This window comes from Anas platyrhynchos, chromosome 2 (genome assembly GCF_047663525.1).
Source record: "Anas platyrhynchos isolate ZD024472 breed Pekin duck chromosome 2, IASCAAS_PekinDuck_T2T, whole genome shotgun sequence".
Taxonomy (NCBI): Eukaryota; Metazoa; Chordata; class Aves; order Anseriformes; family Anatidae; genus Anas; species Anas platyrhynchos.
Genome location: NC_092588.1, coordinates 111,930,675 through 111,952,637, shown reverse-complemented (window position 1 = coordinate 111,952,637; position 21,963 = coordinate 111,930,675). Strand labels below are relative to the sequence as shown.

The 21,963-nt window shown below is 36.4% G+C and overlaps 1 protein-coding gene across 3 annotated transcripts in view; it reads right to left on the bottom strand.

Moving 5' to 3' along the window:
- The window catches only part of ATP9B (ATPase phospholipid transporting 9B (putative)), a 164,056-nt gene that overhangs the window by 89,932 nt on the left and 52,161 nt on the right, over positions 1-21,963 (bottom strand). For all 3 annotated transcript variants that reach the window (XM_038174269.2, XM_038174268.2, XM_038174270.2), the window contains one exon: positions 2,681-2,775. In XM_038174269.2, the coding sequence (XP_038030197.2) occupies positions 2,681-2,775 (95 nt within the window). The remainder of the gene's footprint in view (positions 1-2,680; positions 2,776-21,963) is intronic.

Sequence of the window (21,963 nt, the reverse complement as noted above, 5' to 3'; positions counted from 1 at the left end):
ATTTCACTTTCTTAGATCTTTGTTCTAACCTCGTGAAGTTGCTCATCCACACAGTTTCCTCAAAATGCCAGATAGCTCAAGCAGTAAAGGCAGAAGTGTCTTTGCAGGAATTAAAGAAATACTAATATGCTTCCCACAGGAATGGAAGAATCCTTCTGGGATATATGTTGGGCTCTACCTTCTGTCAAAGATATAGGATCCCCTAAAAAATATTTACATTTTTAGGCATTAGGCTACCATTTTCCCAAAACAATACCGAGACAGATGGAACTTTAGAGTGAAGCACTGCAAGCGATCCAAGACCAGCTAAAAAGCAGACACTTCAAATAATTTCATTGAAGATAAAATCCCAAACGTTCCATATTACCTGGAGGTCAGAATTATAAGCCTAATGTAAAATCAATCTTCTCTGAAAATAATGTTTTGGGACACAATGTTATAGTGATGAGAGTGAGGGAACCACCAAGTGTCAATGGTTTGACTAAACCATTTCCAGTAGAGAAATCAGGAGGTAGTCTGCATGACACTCTGTATGATGCTTTCTGCCAAGTAAACAGCTATGTGAATGTGAGAAAGTGTAAGGGCACATCAGCTGCTTGGTGGCTTCCATTTGCTGCTGCTAGATAGGGAAACTTTGTGTTAAGTGATAAACTGCATCTGATTATCTGAATTCAGATTGTCATCTACAGCTCATGGAAAGGGATCAGCAGGAGTTAAGTTAACAGAAGCAGCAAACAGAAACAACTAAGGAAGGAATGGCTAATATATTGGACAGTTGACTTGTATGCTGTTCCCAAGTTACATGAGTAATTTCTGTAATACATTGCCCCTCCCTCCCCTCCATGTCCCAAACCACCACCACTTGAAGCAGCCTTCACTTCTGCACAAATTTGAGGCTGCATGTCCTACCATTAAAAAGCAAACTCCCCAACTTCAATCATTTCCAATTTATTTTCTGTAAACAGCTGCAAGACAAACATTTACTTGGGAGGAGCTGTTGACTCCATCAAGGATAAAGAGGCCTTGCAGAGACATTTTTACAAATTAGAGGGCTGGACAGTCACCAACAATATGAAGCTTGACATGAGCAAGTGCCAGATTCTGCACCTGGGATGGGGAAATCCTGAATATACATACAGGCTGAGAGATAAGAAGCTAGAGAGCAGCCCTGTTATACCACAACAATTCTCTGTTGTACTAGTCTTCTTCTCTGCAGGAAGTGGTGCATTCAACAAGCACAGTAAGTGATACTTCCAAAATGAAGAAGAATTAAAGAATAGCTATATTGCACACAGTTATAAACTATCTGAAAAGCATTAAAAAAAAGTCAAAGATAGGAAATTGACTCAATTTTAGACGAATGAATGCATCTGTGTCTCAAAGAGATGTGAAGAAACATTTTTTTATGAATAAAACATATGATTAAATGGTAAAAATGATTCAATGGGCCAATGATTAAATGGCAAAAACTGACAGAAGAGACATTATTACAAATAATGAATTCAACTGCAGGTTACACAATACTAATTAAAGTCAGTTCCTGCCTTAGAACTACCTTCTGACACCTGATCTGGCATCTCTGTCTGTCATGACCAACCTTCAGTTCCATCCCTCATTCCCAATCCTCTAGATACAAACCCATGGTTTTTTTCTCCTCCTGAAACCAGTAGCCAAACCACTATGAACACAGGAAGGAGCTCTATCTTTGGCTAACCTCAGTGTGGCAGCAACTCTGTAATTCACAAATAGCTGCAAAAGTCCTGCTAAGATCTGGCAGATAATCCAACGCTTATTTGCTCTATTAAGAAGGCACATGAAAAGTCCTCTCAAGATACTCTTGTCTTTACACCCAAAGGACTTAGTGTCCAAACACCAGAAACTCTGTACAAGTAAGTTTCCACAAGCTTGTAACTTGAGTATGCTTTCAGAGGAAGTCTCTTGACAACAAGCCAACTCTCCTATAGAATAGCAAGCTTCTCCACAACATAGAACACAATTTAGCATCCCATTAAGTGATATATTTTAAAAAAATCTATAAGCATTTTTAGATGTCATATTTTGAATATATATTTATATACACTCATTCTTAAGTCCTTTTTAACAATTTTAGTTTTATCTAATTTACCTACACTTAAGACATGTATATGCACTCAAGAAAAAAAAAAAAAACACCTGTAAACATTCAGACAAGTCATAGAAAACCCTCCTTGTATGAACTTCCACTTTTCACCTAGTTAGACCAGAAAGCATATTGACCACAAAAAGCACTTTTCCCAAGTTTAAAAAAATCACAATATTAGTGATTAAAGCAATGGTTCCCGAGGCAAGAATGACTTGCACTTGCAGGATAACAACTGCATAAGAACCCTACTACTGGGATAAGCTTCTGCAGAGTACACACCTCTGAGTGTGGACCACAGTATGAACCACTAAGCAGAAAGATAAAAATCCAATTCTATCTCCATTTCTTTTCAGTGTAAAAGCAAGAATATTTGTACTATGATCTTCTTGTTCAGCATTCAGTGGAATACCTATATCTTATTTATTGCAAAAAAATAAAATTGCGGTAACAGGTATTTTCCAGTTACATATATACTTACAGTAATTTTAACGGTCATATCTAAAAGGGATATAGATACACACGGAGGATATTTTTAAAGCAAACAGATAAAATGCTTACCCCCAAAGCTGGCAATCTTTGTGTGCAACTGACAGCAACCTTCAGTTTCCAGTCTGTTTCTCCATCAAGCTGGTCAGTTCGAATGAAACATGAACCTTGAAGTTAGAAAGATGTGAAACTATTTTTTAGTTATCCAAAATTCAGTTTGAGTTAAAAATTTGGAAGAATGAAAGCAAAGCAATTTAAAAATAGCTTAAAATAATTGCTGTGCATATAAATCAATTCATACTTTAGAATCTGTATGCTGATTAAATGCTTTCTGCCAGGAAAATAGAACATTTTTCCTGATAAAATTAACAATGTTCTTGTGTATGAACATGAGAAGAAAATCCTCTTTTACAGGTTTCCTAACGGTTTCTAAACAGGTTTTTGAATATTATCAGCAACAAATAGAACTTCACTGGTGGAAGTTGGAAAAGGTTTAATCTTTTTCCTTTTAGGATTTTGTTACTTGTGCAATTCCAAGACAATAGAGTAGGAAAACAACATCTGCAATTTTGTCTCATTGCTGCTTTGACATATAACAAACTTCCATTACTTATGTTCTCCTAGATTCACTGAAACTTCTTCCTCTCTTTATATCCTTAATGTGGATACCATTCAAAAACAGGGCACTAATTTATTCTACTTAAAGGAAGTAGTTTTAAATCACCTGTAATTGTCAAGGATCCAAAACTAAAGAAACTTGTCAACACATGAACAGTAACTAAAATATGATGGATGCTTAAGATACAGACTGATACATAGTAAAAAGAATCAGTATGCTTTACAGACAGAAGACTAGTCGTCTTCTAGAAGACCAGAAGAAAGAAAAAATTAAGCGCAGTGCAACAAGACCTCTCCATCACTATGTAACATCCCATATAATTAGTTAGATGGTATCACCATGTATGGACTATTACACAGGTTACTAATGTAAGACTCAAAAAAGCCTGCCACATGAACACCACAAACCTATTTAAAAAAATTACAGACTTCCAATTGTTTTGAAGCCTTTTTAAAGGAAAAATAAAATAGCAATACTCCTCACAGTCGCTACACTAGAGAATGCTTAAACATTTATCAAGTAATAATTACAGCTTCTAGTAGAAGTTCAAGAAGTATTTGGACAGTTCTCTCAGACATATCATTTGATTTTGGGATGGTCCTTTGTGAAGCCAGGAGTTGGACTTGATGATCTTTGTGGGTCTCTTCCAACTTGGGATATCCTATTACATTAAGGCTTAAAAAAATTATACACAAATTCATACTGTATACTATGGTTGTGAAACAAAGAGATTTTTCTAGGTATTTGTTATTTTTAAACAATATGTATAGACATAAATGTGTATATACAAGTTATTCTTTATTTTAACCAATCCAATAAAAACTAACAAAGTAGTCTCATCACTAACAGTGATATGGTAGCAATTAAACTAAAGGAAACACTGGCAAAGAAGTTTATCCAGGTTTGAGTCTTCTCACAGAGACAGTGAGCTGATGCCTGTAAATCAGTGAATCTAATATGCAACGCATCATAATATCTAATAGGCTATGTATCAGAAAGGGTGAGTGAACTATGCAACTATGAGTGAACATGAGAGAGATTCTTTTACAGGACATGGGGACGCCGATGCAAGTAAAATCTAACGGAATCCAATGTTTTATTCACCAGTGCCTATAAATTAAGAAGTTCAATGAGATAACAGTCTGAAAAGACATGCTGGAGCAGGAAGCCATCTAAAATTATATCTGACTGTAAGGAAGCTTTTTTACACAACAGTCTTTTGAAAGAAGCTTACAAGTCTTCATGTGACAGCTGTATTTATATTAAGCACACAGTAAGTAAACAAATCTTTTAATACAAAAGACTCTTAGAGCACATACTTTAACATAACCAAGGCACTAAGATAGAAGCTGCAGAGCTGTACCTAAAATAAATTCTTGAAAAGCTGATTTAAAATTCAACTAGATTCTTTATGGATTTTTTTCTATAATAAAATATGGTAAAGCACTGAAGAATCCAATGACATACAATGCATTATAAGTAAGGGTGAAATATCTAGCAACACCTAGAAACACCAGTTTCACTGTGCATTCTATCCATGGCATAGATCAGTTTACTTTCCATCATACTTTTCCTGTTCAAGACGTTTCATGGTTCTCTTTACCCTTCCTGTCAATGGTTGCTTTCTTCCATCAATTTCATTTAGAATTATACTATAGATCAATGCAGTTCAAGACCAGTGTGGCCCCTGTGAATGGTTGACTGCACATACATCCATTTAATAGAGCTCACACTATGACATGTATTGGCCAACCACATTTCCTCTCCACTTCAGCAGTTAATTTCATCAATAACTTATCTCATAGCCTGTTTCCCTTTTAACCAGAAAAGGGGGCTGCTTTCTGCCAAGTCAGCTTTCAATAATGATCACAACAGCAAAACCGAAACAATACAATCCTCTTCTCCACTTCAAATACTTCATCATAGCTAAATAAGTCATTTTAATTATATAATGAGATATTAAACTTGGCTTAACTAAGATATAAACACAGGAGACTAAACATATGACTAGAAACAACATATAAAAACAATTTCTAACTCTCACCAAGTTCCTGAACCTCTAAAGAACCAAGTATTTCTCGCTTTATACTTCACCTTTCAACATATTCAAGTCAGCAGTACCTAAGACTTCTAAAATCAAACTCTTCTGGAAAAATAGCTGTCTTAACAACACCATTTGAAAATGCTTGACAGTGTACCTTTCCCCAACCCCCAAAATCACAAATTATTTTTTAACTGTTTGGTTTATGTAGACTTTGACAATGTTTTGCATCAGTGTTAAAAGTCACTTGCATTTCTAACATGAATATGACTTACATGGAAAAAACAACTATACAAACACCAGAAATTGTGCCATTCTCTGTGTATTCAGGGATAAGTTTTGAACCAGACAATTTCCAGTGTACAAATCATAGAAGTTTATGATATTCTTGTGCATTTTTTTTAAAGTTATGTGCTGCTTAAAGGGAAAGTCATGGATTTAAATGTTTAGCAATCAAGCATAGCTGACAACAGAAAAATGAAATTCCATACTGAACATAAGAAATTTCTAAGGACAGAAATACTTTTCATAAAGCCATATATATAGGAGAATCAGGAAATTAAAGTACTTTTAAAAGTGGGGGCACACAGATGCTCATTTCCCATAAACAGACAATCACACAAGATTAGCAGCCAAATTTGAACATAATGTGTTTGATTTATTTTTGTCTTTATAGAGAAAATTTTTGAGTGAAATGAATCAGAACTTAAAGTTTCATCTAAAGAAATTACACCCGGTTTGAAGACTAATCATTTATCTGAAGTAGTACAAACTTCATGTGAATACATTTGAATTACTTTACTACTACCTAGTATTCATTTAGCATAATCAGCTGAAGACAGGCACAAATCAGTCTAGAGCATCTCCGTGCATGGTAAGCCCAAGTACAACTAGACTGTTTTTCTAAAACCATTTCAGCTGAAATCAGTGAAACTTGCATGGTTAGGTAAGTCCTAGGACTACAGTTCTCGTTCGGCTGTTCTAGCAAAAGTTCAGCTATTTATTGGAGGTCTGTCCTTACCCTAAGACCATCCTGGAATAAAAGTACCTGTGGCACAAAGGATGAAAACATTTTAAGAACCTTAAGTTAAGAATGTGTATTGGATTTACATGGCAAGGTTTGGATAGTGGGGGGTTGCAGGGGTAGTGGCCTCTGCAAGAAGAATCCAGAAGCTGTCCCATGTCAGAAAAGGGCCAGTTTCAGCTAGCTCCAAAGGGACCCACTGCTGGCCAGAGCCAAGGCATGAGCAACACTGTAAAAAAAGCTACTGCACAACAACAGCTGGGAGAGAGAGAAGTGAGAAGCAGCCTGCAGCCCCCAAGGTCAGAGCAGCAGGAGGGCAGGAGGTGCTCCAGGCACGCAGAAGCAGTTCCCTTTAAGAATTACCCAAGAGCATGCATGAATTTCATTTTTTCTGCTGCTCCACAAAGGGCAAAACTTTTCTAGTATAAGAAAATGGGGAGAAAGAAGTTCCCCTGCGGCCTGTGCAGAGGCCCCTGGTGGAGCAGGCTGTCCCCCTGCAGCCCATGGGTCCCACATGGAGCAGATCTCCATGCTGCAGCCCGTAGAGGAGCCCCCGGTGGAGCAGGTGGATGTGGCCCGGAGGAGGTTGCGGTCCATGCAGGAGCAGACCCTGGACCGGAGCTACAGCCCGTGAAGAGGAGCCCATGCAGGAGCAGGGGGTCTGGGGGGAGCTGCCACCCACCCATGGGGGACCCGTGCTGGAGCAGTTTGCTCCTGGGGGATGGATGGACCCCGTGGTACAGACCCCTACGGGAACAGACTTGAAGAGCTACTACGATTCTACAAACATCATAATCTGTGACTAAGTGAAGTCTGTGCAACCAGAAGCAAAGAACTTCAACTTTTCCCTTAAAATAATCTTATTTTAATTTATTGCATAGTTTGTGACAACACACAACACATGGGTATCTGTTTTTTTTCAGTGAATTGACTGATCAAGGACCCATTTGCACAGTTTGAGTTCATTTACAAAACCAGATTTCTTTGAAGTCAACACAATATTTTAACACAACACTACTTAGACTCAAAACAAACATTAGCATTTGAAAGATTTTCTCCTAAAACTGAGAACCAAAGTTAAAAAGTAAGCATACCTTGAAATGTAGCCCCTTTTTCCCCAAAAGGGATTGTGTGCATTAATACTGAAGAAAAACAATGTTTCTTTCAGTATCTTTTACACTACGTTGAAATAGAGAAACAAAAGCTGATCTATGAACATACTAATTTATGGCCATCATGTATCTGGCTAAGATCTGTCAAACAAAGCTCAGTATAGAGTAAGTATAAAGTGTGTTCATTCAGTGCGTTCTGGACTTAAGGCTTTATTCAGAACATACATGAGGCACATGTATAGGACTAATGTTTCTGTGAGCATCTTATACTTACATGTCCATCAATAACATAATGATTCTTTTGTGGGTCTGCCTGCCTCTAGAAATTCTGAAGAAAAAGTACCCAAACAAAAATTGTGTTCAGAGAATGTTTGTCACTCTATAGTCTCAAACAAGCAAAAAAGTCTCCTACAACCTCACTCAAGAGAGGAAGAAGGAGAACGGGAAGGAAGGTTTCTTAATAACAAAAAATAAGTATTATAAGCTTCCTCGTATATAATACTATTATCATCAGTTAGCTGTATCTCTTATTTGTTATACTACCAAATGATTATTCATATTTAGTTTCTTACACATGGTTATATTTAATTTCCTGAAATTATCATAATATACGTAAATTTGTGCTTACCATCAAGCACTTAAAATTATATTTTTATATACACCCGTCAGAGAATTAATTACAGTTTTAACACAGGCTTCTGAAAACAAGTTATTACCAGCAATGTTATGTTTTTTCTTAACGCATTCTAGTTTATGGTTTGTTTTTAATTACATCATTTGAAATAGTTTTTTGTTTGTTTGTTTGTTTTTTTAATGTATTAACTAAATTAATCACTATTTTGTTTCATTTGGAAATCTTGTTTCTGAAAAGCAAATGGATAGACTTGTTTTCCTTACAACAACTACTTCACTAATCAGCCTGTTTGCCAAGTGGTTTGTAAAGAAATGCAGTTAAAATAAGAACTCTAGAATAATATTGACAGACAAAGAGCAATCTACTTTGCAAAAGGAGAATAATGTAAATTATTTTATAAAAAGTTGCAGTACCTGATTTTCATGGAAGGCTATATAATGAAGAAAAATTAATCCAAATGATTGGAATTACATCAAGATTTAATATTTGCTATGACTGTGGAAAGAAAGTAACAGCAACCCTAAAAAAGTTGCTTTAGTTTGATACAGAAACGAAACTGTGTCTCATTTGTAGCATCTCTTTGTATTATACTGTTCTTTCAAGATTTTTTTTTTTAATTTTTTTTGGTAAAGGCTCTTTAATACCAGTGCAACAAAATTTCTCATGATAGCCTAATAATGTCCTAAAATAATCAGATAGAAGCACAATATTATACCACTTATACATTGGTGTTCTTAGGGAATAATGCTGTTGAAAAATCCAAGACTGGATAATTGAATCCAAATACCTCAAATGCATGCATCAACTCATGGAGAGTCCCTGCAAATTAAATTCTGAAAACAGCAATGAAAAATTCAGATAGTCTGGCAAAATGAAAAGACAGTTTACCTCTGCTTTGTCTACCAGTTTTGTTTCTACAAAGAGAAGTCAGGAAAGTATGATAATACTTAAAACACCTGACTTCCAGGACTGGAAAGGTTTCTTGACTAATAGAAACATAAGAAGGGATACAAGGACCTGAAAAAGAATTTCCGAGTCATGAGATGAAACAGCAGAGAGGATTCTGAGTTTAGTGGAGAGGGACAAAAAAAAAAAAAAAAAAAAAAAAAAAAAAGCGCTAAGTTATAACTTATTCTGACTTGCATTAAAAAAATGACAGTGAACAACATAACAGTAAAAAAAAATAAATTAGTATTTCTGTCCTAGACTTCTTCTGCACTTGCTTGGAGCAACCTCTTACAGCAGATCTTGTCTTCTACACCTATTTATCAGCATTTTACTAGCATGATATATTTTCAAAAAAAGACTTCTATTTTTTAGATTTAACAAGTACATTCAAATCCTTTCCACATTGCACCAGCCGGCAACACTCCCACAGTATTTGTTACAAACATCATTGTACACAGTAAAGAACAGTATATACAAAGTTAATCAGCAACACAGAAGTCCTGAAAACCTTACTTAAATTTCTCTTGGAGAACATTAAAGTTAAGGGCTTCTGCTTTTTTTTTTTTTTTTTTTTCCTTCCCGAATATCAGCAGTATTAAGAAAGATTTGTGGGTAGGACTTAAGAGGGCTTATAGGTAGAATTCATATATCGTTTAAGCCATTTTAATGTCATACTGTGATAAAGATGCATCAGATGGAAACAACTGTAACTTACTTGTATATAGCAGACATGCAGTCATATGCCTTTTTTATTTTTAAACAAGAATAAAGATCAAGTGCCCTGGCCTTGAAAAGGTGTTATTTTATCTGTTATTTATAAATTCAGGGCAAAATTCCACATCCCCTTACATTTATAGAATTTAAAAATAAGTATAGAATGTATACACTTAAATAGTCTCAAAAAAACCCCACAACCAAACAAACACCAAAACCAAAATTAAGTTACATTTATATTCTCTAACGTGTAGATAATAGAAATTCAAGACAGTTATTCACAAACACAGATAATACTAAACCACCACTATAGGTCTGGTTTCTTTCCAACAGTCAAATCTAAATAAATAAAATTATGTCTGCCTTTTCGCTGAAGATCTGTATCCAATGAATTTTTTACAAATGAGAACAACAGCTACAACTAATGCCTTTCAAGGCTCAGCAAAACTGAATTATTAAATCTGTCTGCCTATATCCTATTACAGCCTACTTATGAATACTTGATTTTATTTTGTATAATTGACAACAGTTGTCAGGAAAGGAAGGTTTTAACAGCAATCAAATTAAGATCAACTGGTCTATATGTCACAGTGAAGAGCCTGCATCAAGTGTTGATGAATTAATTGATGGGTCACTGTGAAACAGGGGATGTGGAACTGTGGTGTCATGAATGGTTATATATTGTCTAGTGATGTTACAGCCTTCCTGCTTTAAGTCAAAAACACTGAAAGAGACGGCTTACTAGAATATGAACAAGAAAAATGGACTTTGCATACATAACACCAGATCATTTATGAACAACTTAATTTTTAAGTCATTTATATTACTTAAGTGACTATGTGCATGAAAATTTTAAACTGATGACAGGATGAGTAGCAGCACCAAGATGACATGTTAGACTACAGAGTTTCATTTACCACTACAACAGAAAGCTTTCAGTTATGATACCTACTACAGAGGGGAAGAAAACACTAGAACAGCTGAAACATCCTAAACATTTAAGCTATAACTCCTTTCTTTAGGATGTGATTACAAAATGTAGGCACATTAATACAAGACCAATGAAATTAGTTTTAAAGCATTAATTTCTCTTAATACCAGTGACAGAACTGTGTGTACTTGAGATATTTGATCTGAATTAAGAAACTGATGAAGCAATTGATTAATTGGAATTTAAGCCATCAGTCACTGGATCCATCAACAGATTCATTTACATTCTAAACAATCAGCTGATGGTCTTATAGGATACTGTGTATTAATACACAGTCAATATGATACCACCAAGCTCATCACAGTTCCTTATTGACAAGCACACTTGCTTTTAATCCAAGCTTGATCCACAACATCTTTTTTTGGATTGCTGTATTGATTCAGTGTGCTTTAGTAATTTTTACTTTTATTAAAAACATTATGGAATTATCTTACATACAGCAAACAATGTCCCAAGTGGGAAAAAAAGCATCTACATTCACGTTCACATTCTTAAATTTTAATGCAACTGATTTAGATGATTAAGATATACATGTGGATACTCAAAAGCATTAATTAATTCACCCTTCCTTTTAAAAGGTTTTCATATACTACTTTGTTTTTCTGATGTATACTATTAATCTCTTTTGCAGAAACTCAGTGAACAGAAAATAAAGGTAATCTGTATTATTTGTACCTTTACCAGGAATGTGCAATTTTATATCTTATAAAAAAAATTAAACAGTAATAAGTCTCAAACTCTGACATACAGAATGCTTATAAGGCTGAACAAGATCTTGCTTCACTTTCCAGATCAAAAAAATCAAAGGAGGCCAGAATACCACTTCATAATCGTAGAAAAATCAGTACCATACTTGGCAGATATCAGCTCTACTGATAGCTCTTATACAGTCACAATAATATTTTTCACTGACACCACTCCCTTTTTCTGCACTTGTTTTGTCTACTATTATAATTTTTTTTTTGACATTTAGAACTGGAGTAACTTATATGGGCATCTATCCCTATATCCAGAGAATTGAGAATATTTTTAGCTTTGCTCATTAATATGGAGAAAAGTATATGGCCAAATATCTAAGAATCCATTAAAAGTGCATTTAGCCTCCCAGATTTAGCAGAAGTAATCAACTTGAAGTACACACCAGTACTAAATGAGGAGGAGCAAAAATAAAGCCTTAGTACCTCATCATACACAAAAAAAAACAAACACATAAAAGTCAACGGTGAGGCGGATAAAGCCATCGGATTACAACAGGCATATGAGCAAAAAAACCAAACAAACAACAACAACAAAAAAAATCTTATTAGGAAAGATGATACCGTGCTTTACCAAACAGGAGCCTAGAAAGAAGCAACAAACCCACCCATGAAGATTGACCACTGGACTTCCCTACAGCAAGAAGCACACAACTTCTTTTTTTTTTTTTTTCCCAGTTCCTTTTTACTTGACAAAAGAAAGTTTGTAAAGCTACAAGGACATCTGCAATCAAAACTGTAACTAAAACAGTTAAACATGACCTAATTTGCATTTACCCTCCATACATACCAAGAGCAATGACAGTGTGGAAAGATTGGCTTTAGCACTTGTATGGAGAGCCCTACTCACCTGTGTACTACTTGGAAAGCAGGTTCTCAGGGTTTCTACCACTGAAGAGATGCTAGACTTACACATGCTTCCATCCCAACTTCAGCCAACCACACCTCAAGCCCCATATGAAAATTAGAAACTGACTACATTTCCAAGTTATGCTTTCCTTATGAATATGTTAAGATTGGTATGAGGATCTACTAAAGTAGTGGAACTACTTTAAAACTACTGCAAGGTCATTCCTCATTACACCTAATAATCTGAACTTTATGCAGAAATTCCTTTTTCATAATACAGATAAGGATCACCAAGATATATTTTCCATTAATTTCAAAGAATCATCAAGATAATTTTAACAGGTTGCAGAGTAGAGCTTTCAGTGAAGAAGAGAAAAATATCTAAAAGAAGGTGTCAGTATTTTTATAAATTCATAATGCATGACATGATTCTTAAACAGATACTTCATGGAAATCATACAATAAACTGTTTCTAAGCAGGGAATTCTTGAACCAAACTTGTGAAAGTTGTAAGCATTAGTGAAAACAGTACTGCATGACGATGAAACAAACTACCTTCATCACATAGTAGAAGTCTCCAATATTCCAAACCAAAGGAATACATTAAAAAAAGCTTGCTAAAAAATGACAAAATTCAGATAAATGTGCAGTGATTTTCCAACTAGAGTTGCAAAGGTGTTTAAAGACAGACCTTTAAGAATTACCCAAGAGCATGCATGAATTTCATTTTTTCTGCTGCTCCACAAAGGGCAAAACTTTTCTAGTATAAGAAAATGGGGAGAAAGAAGTTCCCCTGCGGCCTGTGGAGAGGCCCCTGGTGGAGCAGGCTGTTGCCCTGCAGCCCATGGGTCCCCCATGGAGCAGATCTCCACGCTGCAGCCCCCCCATGGGTGGAGGAGCCCCCGGTGGAGCAGGTGGATGCGGCCTGGAGGAGGCTGCGGCCCATGGAGAGCCCCCGCAGGAGCAGGGGTCTGTGGGGAGCTGCTGCCCACCCATGGGGGACCCGTGCTGGAGCAGTTTGTTCTTGGGGGATGGATGAACCCCGTGGTATGGAGCTGTGTGGGAGCAGTGCTTGACGAGCTGCTGCCTGTAGGCAGCCCACACTTCAGGAAGGATGGCATCCCACGGGAGGGACCCCACAGGGAGCAGGGGTAGAGAGTGACTGTGAAGGAGCAGCGGAGATGAAATGTTGGCGACTGACCACAGCCCCCATTCCTGTTCCCCTGTGCCACTTGGGGGGAGGAGGTGGAAGAGGGTGGACTGGGGGGGGTGGAAGGTGGTTTTAGTTTGGTTTTTAGTTTCTAGCTTGTTAGTTATAGGTAATAAATTTCTCTAATCTCCCTACACCACATTTGTTTTGCCTGTCACGATAATTATTGAGTGATCTCCCTGTCCTTATCTCAACCCTTGAGCCTTTTCCATCGCATTTTCTCCCCTTTTCCCTTTGAGGAGGGAGCGTGAGAGAGCGATTGTGTTGGAGCTCAGCTGCCCACCTGATTAAAACCACCACAACCTCAAAGATGAACAAAGTGCTAAGCTAGTCTTCCTCTACTGTTCTACAAATGGACAACTTGGCATTAGAAGCCCACTTCCAACATGTTCATCCGGTCTTCACTTCATTCTCTGGTCCCTACCAAGAAGTAAGTTAAGAGGTCCATTGAATGGTAATGCACTGAAACCTCAGAAAAGTTACTGCACACACAGAGCTGCTGACAATATGCTGAGTCTGACTGGAACTTTACTACAGATCCCGAACTTAAAACATTCTTTTGTACTATTCATGTAGTGACTTTGAAAAGACAAAAACAAAACCAAAAAAACAACCAAACAAAAAACAACCAAACAAAAACAACCAAACAAAACACACACTTTAAACAGACACCAGTAACTTTTTTTTTTTTTTTTTTTTTTTTTTTTTTTTTTAAATTGTGGTCTCCCTTATTAGAAGTTACACCAGCTAACTTGCTTTCAGGTAACATTATCACATTTTCAAAAGTTAGCATACAATTTTCACATCTACCTGTGCAATTTTAAATGTGAACAAAACCATATATATTATAAAACAATAGAGCTGCTGTATTTCAATGCAGTTCATATAGCTCACATACAATTAAAAAATGCAAGCCATGTAAACTGCAGTGAACACTCGCTTCGGATTTCAAGATATCCAGACCGCTGCTCCACCCAAGCTGCCAAATGCCCCAAAATCACTGGAGTGTGAGAACAGGCAGATTTATGACCAACACAATATACAAGCTCTTCGATACATACCAGAAACTTTTTTCCAACCCTTTTTAGTTATTGTATAAATTGACAGTAAAGTATTTCCTTGTTACTATTTTAATGCAAACCTAATGCAACATATGCACTGTGCAAGACATCCAAGTATGCACAGAAAATAATTAGGCATTTTAGACATTTTATCTTCTAATAACATTTTACTGTGTAATTTTTACATCAATAATACATATAGCATAATAGGATTAGCAGCTTAATGTTTCTACCTCATAAAAACCATCAGTGTTAGGTATATTCATATCTTCTAGCATTACTCAGTGGCTTAAAGTAGATACCAAACATTTCAAGCCTGCATTAAATCAAATGTAAAAAGGGGAATAGGAACTTAAGTACAGAAACACATTAAAGTAGTTTGGACAGGATGTTGGCAGATACTCATGCCCTGAAGATAAACTTTTATCTGGCTGTATGTGCAAAACTTAACTCCAATCATTTATCATTCTTTATAGCAATACATTTTTCAAAGCATTTTAATTCACAGGCAGGTAAGTTTTATAGCATATGTTTTCTAAACATAATAGAAAATGTCAGAATGTGTGATAAATGCAACACTTTTAAGCCTTATTATTCTGCAGTAGGTGGTTTTACAAGGAGATTGAAAATGACCTATGTTTGAGGCAACTACATTTGCAAAAATGAAGAGCTACAGAAGCCTCAAAATAAAAATGATTTTCCTGTTCTTTATTTTCATTTTACTCATGCCATCATTGTTAAAATAGTTACAAGTTAAAAAAAAAAAGTCCTAAAATCACTTAAGTAGAAATTTCAATAACAGTTATATGGTCTTTTTCATTGAATCATGAAATCATTAAGGCTGGACAAGACCTCCAAAATCATCTAGTCCAATTGTTTCCCTACCACCAATATCACCCACTAGATCATGTCCCTAAGTACCACATCTACCCTTTCCTTAAACACCCCCAGATCTCGTCCTCCAGATCTTGATGTTGAGCAAATGATGGTAGTAACAGAAAAAACACCACAATCAAGTTTATATACATTACCTATATCTTTGTAACGTGGCATTTTTTCTGTACATTAAAGGCATTTCAGGAGCTAGATAATGAGCTACAACATTCATTTCACAGGGGCACAGCAGCATCAATTTACAACAAGGTGTCTGGGAACTTCTGGAATTTTGAAGCCAATGTTTGCCACTGCCCTCGTACGTCACCAAGGATGTAGTTGTCAGTGTACTGCCAAGGACAGCAATCAGCTAGCCTTCAGGACCAATGCCACTACTGTCTAAGGAGAAAGATGAGGATCCTCTTTACTACAATTGCTCTGCATCTTTGCAGTTGAACCCCCTGAGAGAGATACAGGAAACAGTGATACTCTTTCCCATGGTGCAGTCACCACTTAGAGGGTTATCTGAGGTCATCACATGTTTGAGAAGCTTAATTGCTAGGATGAGAACCATTATGGCACATACAGGGGGTACAGACAGAGTCAACAGAATTGTTTTACAGGATGTCCTGCTTGTGAGATTACACTTTTACATTTGCAAAGCTTAGCAGTGCTCACTACAGACCTACGTAGTCCTTATCTGTTTGTGGACAGCAAGTCTAGCAGGGCACCCCTCCTGTAGGCTCACTAACCAGCTGAGTCAAGAAGTTGTATTCCACATACTCCAGGAACCTCCTAGACTGCTTCCTCTGGGCTGTATTGTATTTCCAGCATGTATCAGGGAAGTCGAAGCCACCCATAAGAACAAGTGCTGTCAATTGTGCAACTTCTGCCAGCTACTTGTAGAATGCCTTGTCCGTCTCTTCATCCTGGTTTCCATCCAACTGCTGACCCCACCAGGACGTTCGCCTTGTTGGCCTTCCCCTGATCCTTACCAATAAGGACCCAACCTTATCACCCTGAGCTCTACAACATTGAAATACACTCTAATATAGAGAACCATGCCACTGCCCCTCTTTTGTTGCCTATTCCTTCTGAAGAGCTTATAGCTGTCCAAAGTTTTGTTACAATTTTGAAAAATATGAGTATGTTTGTGACTGATAATTAACACGAGTAAATATAGCATTGTGAAGGAGTTTTGTAAGTGAAATCCAAGAAACTCATCTCTGATACGAGGAATATATCTCCTAAAATACTCACATAGGTAAGACCTAACCAGTGTAATGCTGCTCAGAAAAATACAAGGTACTACAATCATGTAACTGACATTATCTTTACAGGAAGGTTCTTCACAATCAGAGGAATTTGTTTGCAAGAATTTGTAAATTATTTCCTATTTCCCTATTGCTTCCATTGCACAGCTATAGTAGTAGACATGCATTATTTTGGAATGTCTAGGCCTATGTATTGAACTTAGAAACATACAAAACAATCTTGTGATGATTATTTGTGGATGATCATATGCTTAGAAAATTAGGTTATTTTGAAGTTACATTTCAGCAAGAAAATGTATGAAAAGATCAGATCAGACTGTATGAAGTCTAGAATCCTTGGCCTTCACCTACCAAATAGCTACTTGTGCTATTTGGTCATTGCTCATCGGGTTTTACTCGTCATTGAGTGGTTTGGGTTCAAGGGAACCTTTAAAATTAATCTAGTCCAGACACCCTACCATTGGGAGGGACACCTTCCACTAGACCAGATTGTCCAAAGCCCCATCCAGCCTGGCCTTGAACAATTCCAGGGATGGGACATCCACAAGTTCTTTGGGTAACCTGTTGTGGTGTCTCACCACCCTCATAGCGAAGAATTCCTTCCTTTCATCTAAATTACTTCTACCCTCTTCAGTTTAAAACCATTACCCTGTCCTATCAGTACAGGCCACTGTAAAAAGTCTCTCGTCATCTTTCTTATAAGCCCCCTTTAAGTATCAAAAGGCTGCAATAAGGTCTTCCTGGAGTCCTCTCTTTGCCCCAACTGAGGTGGTGCAGCACCTTACGCTTGGCCTTATTAAACTTCATGAGTTTCATGTGGGCCCACTTCTTAAGCCTGTCAGGTCCCTGACACACTGAACAGTGAAATTTATGTGATGAATTCAGTGTTATGTTGAACCTATTTGCAGTGCAAAAGCAAGTAATGAGGTTTCTGAGAGACATGAGACCAACAAAGAGCAACCAATTGTTTTCAGTAGGTGAACAGATGAACCTTGAAATACAAAAATCCTACAGTTACTGTAGTGCTATCTGTGACCAGTGAAACTGAGCAGCTAGTGGGAGTTGCTCTCCAGAGTATTTCCTCTAGCAGCACAAGCAAATAAAAACCAAACACAAAAACATTTTTTGCCAACGTCATAGTTGCTGAGTGTATAGAAGTTGATGCACTAAAATTCATCTGTGGACCGTATTTTAGTAGACTTCTGCCTTTACATTTTTTCCAACTCCAATTTTGTTGGAGGAGGAATACCTCAATAACTATCTCAGTACTTTGACATTTGGGAAAACTGTTTTTTGCAGAAGCATTGGCTTTTGCTCTGTATAGAATCGAGTGTCTTGCAAAAATGCTAACTGTGCAAAAAGACAGATTTACAGGGTTCAAATATCATAGTCAGGAAAGTTGAAGTAGACCAGCAAAAAAATTTCTATTTTACCCTATAGAAATTCAGCTTCTACCAGGAAAGGCTGAAGAGAAAACCCAGCTTTCCTTTTCATAGTATCACAAAGCATTATCCATGCAACAAGAAGGATCTTGGGAAAAAGAAAAGGGCTAAACTAAAATTAATCAGTTCTTATCCTCCTGAAAAGCTACAAATGAAAAACAGTAGAATAACAATGTTACGGTAAGTCTGGTCACAGTCAATTAGTTAGCAGTAGTACAGAAGACACAATTCTTCCTGGTCCTAGAGTCTATGAAGCATGTCACATACCAAGAGGTAGTCATCTACTGTTTCTTTTAGCTGCAATAGCTTTAGAAAATAACCATTCCCATGGACAATACTATTGCACTGCCAGGCCACCTTCCTCACAGGAACCTTTAATTTGTGGCTAATTTCAACCAAGTAATGGTTGAAACCAACAAACTCTTGTGATTTCACAACTGAAAGCTAAGAGAGCACTAATACTACAGATACCAGGTCTTATAAACGCATGCACCAGATTTTCAAGAATGACCAGGTTCGGTTCATGTTAGAACACCTCTGTGTGTTAGTATAATTAATACCTGACCTGTATCTGAATCTGTCACTGAACCAAGGCACGTATGTACTTATAGAAGGCATAACCAAGTTTGAGAACAGGTATTTGAGCTCAGAAAAGAATTTATCTTTGAAAATTAGAGACATATATGTCTCTATTAGAGACATATATGGAAACATGTAACATGCATAGAAACATATTATTCCCATAATGCTGAAGTCATCAACACCTGCTTCAGTCAGCAGTTCCTGTGGACAATCAGAAAGTTACACAATGATGTCTGGAATGCTCCATCTAGCTTTTGTAATTGCACCTGCATATATGCAAATGTAGAAAGCATATCAAGCTATTAAAAAAAAAAAAAAAAAAAAAAAAAGAATCTGAAAATTCTGTGTTAGGGGCCACTAGGGCTTAGCTTAATTTTAGTTAAGGAAACTCTGTTGACATAACACTGATCTTGGCTACATTTGCTTAACAGCTTTCTGCTAAGGTAGTCAGTTGTTTTTGGCATGATGCCTACTTGTACATCCAATGAAAATAACCTTTAAACCACCTTTTTGTAGCAAGCTCAGCATGAACATTTACCTTTAATCTTGTGAAGAGTTGATAAACAGGACAAATCTCCCAAATTACTTACCATCTCTGCTGTATATGAGTGGAAATCATGAGATTCTGCCAAAATCTTCCACCCCACACCCCCTTTCAAATAAAGATATTCCAAGGTTTTACTTTCCTTCTTCTCCTTTTTTTTTTTTTCCCCCAGTTTTTATTTTTGAAGCTAACAAAGACCTTGCAGAAGTTTGTTATATGGGGAGCCTGACAGTAGTGAAACATTCAAGACAGAGGATTGCCCTCCCACACCCCAAAGTAATTAATATTACTTAATAAGTATTAATAATTAATAATAATAATTCATAAACCAAGATTACCCAAAGTAATCTGAACTCTAAACTCAGCCATCTAGCTGTCTCCTTTCACACAGAAATATCAACTGATCAGAAAGTCAAAAATGAATAGGAAACAAACTAAAAAGCCAATCAGAGAGTAGAAGAGAGTAGAGTAGAAGGAATCCTAAAAAATCTGTATTCCTAAAAGTGCATTTGGGGAAAGAGAGGATGGGAAGAAAACAAGCACATAGCATTGCCTCATTTCTTCCATGGCACCACACGTGGGTGAAAAGGAGGCTTAACTGTTTTAGGCTGAACTTCATAAACTACCGAATTATAAATCAAATTGCTTCTTTTCTGACTGAAGAAATAAGATACTGAAGTGCTGCAGACAACATTAATATGTGGTGTAAATACTGAAATGGGAAAACATGGAAGTGAGGCGGATTTTAAAATTAGTTCAAACTCTTTGCTTTACTCTTTATAGATTTATGGTAACAAATTATAGTTAAACTGTTTTATTGCACAGAAGATAAAATAAAATTACATATAGAACATAAAACCATGCAAAAACTAATGTGCTTTACAAAGTATTTAAAGTGTTGCCTATAAATTAAGCCATAAATCAGTCAAAACCACAACATCGAAGAAAAAGCAATTACAGATGTAAGTGTTCGCTCTTTAGTCAAAAAACAATTATTGCCATATGTTTGAAGTTCAGTGTTGCTTTTTTTTTCTTTTTAAGAGTACAACATGAATATAACTAGTCCACCTGTTGCATGTTTACAGAAAGTGAATTTTCAATGCTAAAAATCACATTCCACGTATAGTAGAAGTGCACATGAAATAATTTATATCAGAATTCTGGGCAGATTTCACTGAATTTGCTCTTTGTTCATTTTACAGTATAATGAACTTTTACCTAGTAGTTACACAACTCCTTCAAAGTGTTCACAAGCTTTTTTTTTTTTTTTTACTATTTTTATTTAGGGACATGCCAATCTTACATAATGAACTTTTAAAATAGGTAGTTTTATTTTCTAGATTGCAAATTACTGGAAAATCTTAATTAAGACATTCAAAGAAAGTTGACTGAAGTAAACCTAAACACTGAATACTGATGTAGACTTGAACTATCTTACCTTCAAAAAATGTTTTTTCTCCCCATGTTTCTGACACAGGGATTCACATTCCCTTTTTCCCCATCTGTACCTTGCCAAAGAGATAGTTCTACTTATATTAACTGTGATCCTTGATTTACTCTTCATATATATTTCAATAAAGTTACAGAGCCATCCTATGCAGATGCATTTCTGGTCTACATTGACCAATGACAAGCACACCTATGCCTCATCCTTCAACTATTAGTACTAATGGGAAAGCATACAACACAATGTCTTAAAACCTCTCATAACAGAATCCAGGAACTTAAGAATTAACAAGGAGGTAAAAATGCTACACTGTAGATATGCAAAATATGAAATTGAAGAACTTCCACCACTTTACGCTAAGCAGCTGTTTTGTTTTGTTCTTGTTCATTTATTCCAACAGTAACAACACTTCTAATATAAACCGCTGCAAGGATCCTAATTAAGGACAGCAAGCTAGCTCTCTGCAGATGAACAGTATTTGATGTTCCTGCAACAGCAAACACTTCAGAATATTGTATAATGAATTCTCTGCATATTTCTACTGCACACCCATCATTTGAAGGTATTACCACCGCTACATACCCCTTCTGGACAGGATGACAATTGTTTCCAAATGCCTAGATATCTAATAACTAATACTGTATGTCTAGTACACAGTAGGAAAAACGTCAACACACCTTCTACCGCTTATGCATTGCAAGCAAGTTATTTAGTTCAAAGTAATTCTTCTATAGAGGTATAATTTTTCTTACAACTTTTCTAGCAAGAGTAATTTCAGATGAAATAGTTTTTGGATAAGAACTAAGGGATAACACTGCAAGCAGCCCAAAAGGGAACATCATCAATCCTTTTATAATCATGCTGGATCCAAGAGCTTTGAGTTGTCAGAAGCGTTACATGTATTATTAAATTATGATACTGTGAAACAGAATAAAAAGAAAAGTCAACATGCCCTGAACCAGAAAGCAGTTAAACGAGATTGAGATTATATACAGACAACTATGAAACAGTCAGTCCAGACCAGTTACAGGTTATCTAGTGCACCTAACCAGCGTTTCAAAGTCATTACTAAGACAGTAACAATACTGTAATTTATTCTTCTTTTAGCAAATTCGTAGCTCCAATAGTGTTCTATAGGCTACTCAAGTTATTTGTTTTCTCTTGCAAACGACCTCTGCAAATTTAACTTTTTGTCTGAAACATGTCTGATAGAACTCCGATGCCACAGTAAAATA